The 6,859-nt window shown below is 37.0% G+C and overlaps 1 protein-coding gene across 2 annotated transcripts in view; it reads left to right on the top strand.

Annotated features, from left to right (window-relative positions):
* The window catches only part of LOC118333045 (membrane-associated phosphatidylinositol transfer protein 2-like), a 27,001-nt gene that overhangs the window by 3,422 nt on the left and 16,720 nt on the right, over positions 1 to 6,859 (top strand). For both annotated transcript variants that reach the window (XM_035668540.1, XM_035668541.1), the window contains exons 2-4: positions 3,637 to 3,851; positions 4,731 to 4,852; positions 5,282 to 5,515. In XM_035668540.1, coding sequence (XP_035524433.1) covers positions 3,637 to 3,851; positions 4,731 to 4,852; positions 5,282 to 5,515 — 571 coding nt within the window. The remainder of the gene's footprint in view (positions 1 to 3,636; positions 3,852 to 4,730; positions 4,853 to 5,281; positions 5,516 to 6,859) is intronic.

Genomic DNA, 6,859 nt, shown 5'->3' with positions numbered 1-6,859 from the left:
TGTTTGATTGTTAAAAATGATTAAAAAAGACTACAAATGTAAATAATCTGCTTAAAATTCATTCAAATGACTAATTTTACACAAACTTCTCACAGTTACTAAGTTCACAGTTTGCGTTCATTTTACAGTTTTGAATATAATATGAAATATAGATCAAATATGTCACTGAGTCAGTTTATTAAATTATAGAAAACAGGTCCTGTAATAAGGAAGAAAAGGTTGGAATAATCTCTTAAGATATGTGTCATTAATTCAGATCCTCTCTCTCCTGATGCAGAAGGGGACGCAGACACGAGGAGGGTAATTTAAGGCCCTTAGCTCTTCACCTAAATTACATTACCTGCTAGATTACAGCAATTTTCCAGCTGTTTGCCTCTTCTGACCTTCATTACTGATACCACCTCCCTAAAGTCTTCAGCAGAGAGAGAGAGAAGAGCGGCTCCGTGTTCAACCCGAGCTCTCGTTGTTGACCCCGAGCACCCCCACTCTTGCTGTTAATAATGATCGCAATGATTTGTATTCACGCAGCGCTGTCCCTCGACCCCCGTGGCACATTACAATGCAAGGAATAAGACGGCTTTTCAATCATCACTTTGAAACCAGAGTGTTTACAGTGTGCTCGTCCGACATGACTCAGCAGTTACATTGAAACTGCAGCAGCTTATGCAAATAAAGGTTTATTAATTGATTAGTGCAGAATATTTATTATGGATGTGATGTTGGGACAACTGAAACATGCAGTAGACACACATTTAAACTGATTATTGGCAAGTTTCTGCTCTATCAGTTCAATTTAAATAGGCTTTAGTGGCATTGCCAAAGCAGAATTAACAATAAAAACAATGTTAAAGGAGGAAATTAACAAAAACAATGTGAACTGAAGTATTTTATAGTAAGTAAACCTGCTAACACTGTGAATCATTCATCAATAACAGTGTGATCAATGGCTAAAATAGCAAATAGTATTGTGAATCAGCGAAGTGACCTCTACGGTGTACCTGATCGGTATTTAAACACAACACGGTGCGTTCAGTGTGTGCAGAGTGGGGGGAGGAAGGACTCACTAAAGGTTCTTTTGGTCCTAATTTGTTTGTTAATGAACAGAGAGCAAACAGATTTCAGCAAACACTAATTAAAACTTACTGATTAAAACGGTAGCGTATTTATGTTGTTTTCACAAACAAACACAGAACTGGAGGGAATTCCAACATAATTATTATTGATTAATTTATCAATGAGCTGATCATAAAATGGCTTTTAAATGACAAATGTGGACAAATTGTCCTCAAATTGTTTGTTTTGTTTGAGCAACAATAAAAAATACCAAAATATTTAATTTACAGTGGTATAAAACATACACTGTAAAACCAGATAAGTTAATTTAACTAAAAAAAATGTTGAATTTAATCGAACATTTTAGTTAAAAAGTTAAAAACATTCCTGATTAATAACATTTGACTGTGTATTTTGTTTTTACAGTACAAATATAATTATTATTACTTAAAATTACTACTTGATCAAGAATGTTTTTTAACTTGTAATGTAGTTTGTTTTATTCAAAAGTTTAATGAACGTTTTTGGTTCAGCAAGTATAAATACTTAGTTTTGTAGTTTTTTTCTGTACTTCACTTATTTACATTCGTTTTTATTTATTTTTCGGACAACCTTTTACTTTCACACGCTACATTTTTACACAAGTATTTGTACTTTCCACTGCGTATATTCTTCAAAACAGGCTCGTTACTTTAGTTTCAATGCATTTGAGGGGGAATCGTTGATTTTTACTATTTATTTAGCATCATTGAACGTCTTCCCAACATCAAGACCTGATGAATTCATGAATGATAGATGACGAAAACCACAAAAAATACGTTAAAAAGACGAAAGAGCCTTTACTTTAGTTAAACCAGTATCTCTAATTTAACTTTTTTTTACAAAAGTATCTGTATTTCTCTGTAGCTCTTACATTTTTCCTTAATAAATCAGTCATTTAAAGGTAGATAACGGGGCTTCTGTAGGGTTATTTTACCGGCATATGTGTTGCTGCTGAGTGCTGCCACCCAGACGGTTACAGTCTAAACGGAGAGCCTCTTAAGGAGTCGCAGTGTGTTTATAAACCGATGCAGTAATCCACGACTCCCTCTGTGGAGCAACAGGCCTAATACAGGATCTGTGGGATTCAACCATCTGCTGCCTTTTATTAGAGGAAGTTACATGCTGGGGAGAAAGGGAAATCCTTGAGTCATCCTCCTCTGCAGCGAATCTGTCTCTAAAGATCAGTAAAAAATTAAACATGTTTGGAAAAGTGAGCTGTTGGATGAAAGAGAAAGAGGAAAGAAATAAATGTAGAGTATAAATAGAAGATGGCATGTGAGTAAAATAAGTATCGTCCATCCGGCTTTGTGAGGGATGTGGAGAGACGGGAGCGCTGTGTGAGGCCGACAGGGCTTTAATTAGGAAGTTAAAGGAAAAGGAATAAAGGGAGGATGTGTGTCAGGGCTGGAGGAGGTTGGACCGCTCAACCACCTACATTTACCAAAATAACTGAGAAAATGAGGGAGGCCATGTTCATCCAGTTTCAGTTTGATTTATTCACTTGATTAAAATATCTCAGTTTGTGAGATTATAGAAACACTGAAATGAATCTTGGTCGCCAGATTTGACAACTGTTGCTGTAGCTAGTTAACTTGTTGAAAATATTGCCTCTTCTGGTCTTCTGGACTTTATAACGGTCAGGGTTAAATAAAGGGATAATGCCCGACGAGGTGTCCATTATCAGGAATTAATTGACGACGTGGAGGCCAGAACCATCCTCTGGGAACCAAGCTTAAATGCTGTAGTAGCATCTACTCGGGGACATTTTTATATACTTTTTTTGTTGTTTTTTTATCTTTAAACACACTTAAAATTGAGCATAAATCAAAAGTCAGTGCTCTTTGAAAGAGGCAAATAAGATAAGATAGACTTTATTGATCCCACACTGGGGGAAATTCAGATACAACACAACAGATAAGAATAATACACATTAAATAAAAATAAAGAAAAATAGAAAAATACAAGATATAATGAAATTAGAAACTAATTTAATTAGAGTTATATGTACAATAGCATGTTTTATACAGATATTTTATAAATGAACCCAACAGGGAAGTAACACAAACTGCAGTTCCTCTAACGTCCACTAGAGGCTGGCTCCAGCAGTGAGTCAACCTCCATAAGACCTCATATTAAAACTTTACAGCAGCAATAAACATGATTACAGCCTGGTACCAAAAACAGTTTCGGTCTCGGTAGCTAAATTCCCCATTTGTTTGATTACAGCACATTATTTTTTAAAAATGAAGAAAATGTTGAGTTTTTGCTCTTTAAACAACAATTTTAATAGTCTTTTTAGGAAAGTAAACCAAATAATTCAGCATTTCTATAGTTTTTCTCTTTGTTACACTTGAAAAACACAACAAGCGGTACAGAAGATATATAATAAATGCAGGAAAAAGCTTTCTCTTTGTTTTCATTGTGACCATACGCCTGTGAAATAACACAACAAAATGCAAAGACAACAACAAAACAACTCTAACAGTATATATATATATATCACCTCCCTCCGTCCTGTCACCTCTTTCCGCCACATTGCAGAAAAAGAGCCGAGAGGAGAGCTGCGGCGAGGGCAGCGGCGTGGAGATCCTGGAGAACAAGCCTTACGAGGACGGCCCCGGAGGCTCGGGTCAGTACACGCACAAGGTCTACCACATCGGCAAACACATCCCGTCCTGGTTCTGTGCCATTCTGCCTCAAGCTGCCCTACGAGTGGAGGAGGAGTCCTGGAACGCCTACCCGTATACACGAACCCGGTGAGAGGGAAAAAAAAGCGGGAAATTACTTCCCAAACATTGAGATATTTTAAATAATGAGTGGGGATTAAACTTCAAACAGTTAAGCATACATTACATTAGAAGATTTCAGGCTGCTGGCATTAACTTAAAGTACAAAGACTGAACTTTTAGTCATAAAAAGTTTTTATTACGTGGCTTCTGGATTCATAAATTTGATGAATTAAATAACATTCACTCGTTGTTGCTGATGAAGACATTTTTTTTTGGAACAATTTCAGCTGAACAATCACATATTCATTTACTGCCAACTTTGGGCCACATTTGCCAACTTTTTTACATCCTCCAGACAACTTAATTTCTCTCCAAATTGCTCAGGGTAGCAAAGGTTTTTCAGACCAGCAAGAATTTATGTGCTTGGCACCGATTCTCAATTCCCACAGATTAGATTTGCAGGACTTCCATCAAAGCTCGTGCACATTAAAAAGCCCCGAAATCATATATATGAAAGTGTCGTCATGCTAATTGCTCTAAATATAATAATGTATGTGATTCAGCAGAATCAAATGTGCAGGAGTCCCTCGTTGTTCTCTAGAAGAGTTTTAAAAAAGCCCGAAATAAAAAAACAACAAACAAAAAAAGTCTAAAATAACCATGAAAACTCTGAAATATTCCAGAAAAATCAGGGCTAAAGATGAAAACAGAGTAAAGTCAATGACAACCAGGAAAATTTACATTTAAAACTTCAGTTTTAAAAATCAGTGTTAATAAATTGACACAGTCACAGCTGAAGGTGTATTCCTCCAAGTATTAATATTTTGTGCCATTAATGATCAAACTGATGGAAGGAAGTTGCATCCCGACCTCTAAACACCTCTTACCTGTTGTATATTTCCTCAGGTATACCTGTCCCTTTGTGGAGAAATTCTCCATAGACATTGAGACGTATTACAAACCAGACACTGGAAATCAAGTGGATGTCTTCAATATGTCCTCTGCTGAAAAGAGACAGAGGACTGTAGGTAAGTAAACACAATCTACTAACATTATAAAAGCTCCCAGAGTGAGTTTTTATTATTATTTATTATTAAATTGTGTCTTTGTGATCTGTTACACTGATTGTTGTCAGCTCATAAACAGAATCAGAGGCTGAATTTACACAATGTTGTTTGCAGTGAGAACACAGACAGACTGTGGAGCGTATGAGCTCGTGTTCAGCCTCTGAATACTAAAATTCACTCGGGTGCTGGAAAAATGTGCAGTCTGCTCCAGACACATTCCCTGCAGGCAGTGATTACATAAAAGCCTCACACACACACACACCCACACACACACACACACACACACACACACACCTCCTGAGGCAGGTGTTCTGTCAGGTCTGCATCCAGTTTTTTTTGTTGTTGTTGCATTTTGTGTGATTCATTATCATTTTGTGCCCCCTCTCGTAGACCCCATAGACATCGTAAAGGACTACATCCCTCCTCACGAGTACCTGGTGGAAGAAGACCCCAAGCTGTATCAGTCGGTGAAGACCAAACGGGGTCCGCTGTCGGACGACTGGATCGAGGAAATCAACCAGAATCCCGGTCAGAGCCCCGTCATGTGTGCCTACAAGCTCTGCAAAGTGGAGTTCAGATACTGGGGCATGCAGTCCAAGATCGAACGCTTCATACACGACGTGGGTAAGTATGGCAGTGAGTCTTATTGTTACAGACATATTCTTGACATGTTATGCATTGATATTCCTTAAAAGTCAACCCTTCCAAAAATTGGGAATAATCCTGAAAATAATTATGACATTTGTGGTATTTATCTTGAAATGTGGAGAATAATCCTGAAAAGACGAGAATAATTCTTAAAAAGTCAAAAGTAAAGAATAATAATGAAAAGTTTGGAATAATCTTGCAAAATCAGGAATAATGGGAATTGTAATACCCCTAAAATGTCAGGAAAAGAAATTAAAAGTCAGGATTTATCATGAAAAATCAGCAATAATCCTGAAACAGTTGGGAATAATGCAGAAAACTGAGTAATCCTGAAAAATTAGTTGCTAAAAAGTTGAGAATAATTCAAAAGTAAGTAAAGGATACCTAAGAAAAGTCACTGTGAACATTTTTTGTTAATAACTTTAAAAGATAACTTTTAGAATCAGTAAAACCTCTCAGGAATAACGGTGAAAATGTGGGAATAATCCTTAAAAATTCACTGACAATACTTTGGAATAAAATCAGTAAGAACGACACAGCGAGCCGGTCGATAAGAAAACAATAGATCGATGAACCACTGATTAATGAAAACCACGAGCAGAAAGAGAGAAACGAGGGGGAATAAACAGAAAATGAACGAAGGTGAGCGTGAGGAAGAGGAGCAGGTAAATCAAATATATATAAAACACCTGGCTGAGGCGGTTTGAGTCTGGCTGCCTGAGATAACACAGCAAAGACTGAATTAATTTCCTGCCAGTGTTGTGGCTGTTTTCTGTCCCACTGCTGTGATTTAAGACTGTTTATAGACTCTCGCAGGCCTCCGCTCACTCCCTCGCAGTATTTACCTCCAGACTAATGAAGCAGCAGCTGCTCCGTCTTCATTCTCACTCTGTGGTTCCCATCGACTGATCTTCATCACGCTTTTTAAAGGAACTTTTCTTTTTCTTTGTTTAATGGTAACTTCATTAATATTATTTCCGCTCTCGTGTTTAATTTCCTAACGTGTTAGTGGTTATTTTCGCTGGATATTAATTTAATAGCTCCCTCTGTTTGCTAATTCTGGCTTTTTATTGCCCGGTTGGTTGTTTTAATCACGATCCGCTCACCGAGTTCAGGTTTTTATAACCAGCTGCTGCTTGTTTAGGTCATCGAGAGAAAGACAGTGATGGAAATTAAACCTCCTGAGTCACTTTTCAGCCTCGTTCAGAGAATACAGGGCTTCCTCCAGTCTTTTGCTTTTAATTAAAATGTATTTTTATATATATATATATATATATATATATATATAATGTTTTTTTAATCAGCTAATTGAGATCAGTA

The sequence above is a fragment of the Morone saxatilis genome, unplaced genomic scaffold, assembly GCF_004916995.1.
Source record: "Morone saxatilis isolate NCDOM2014 unplaced genomic scaffold, NCSU_SB_2.0 Contig21, whole genome shotgun sequence".
NCBI classification, from domain to species: Eukaryota; Metazoa; Chordata; class Actinopteri; family Moronidae; genus Morone; species Morone saxatilis.
This window is presented reverse-complemented; position numbering and strand designations above follow the sequence as displayed.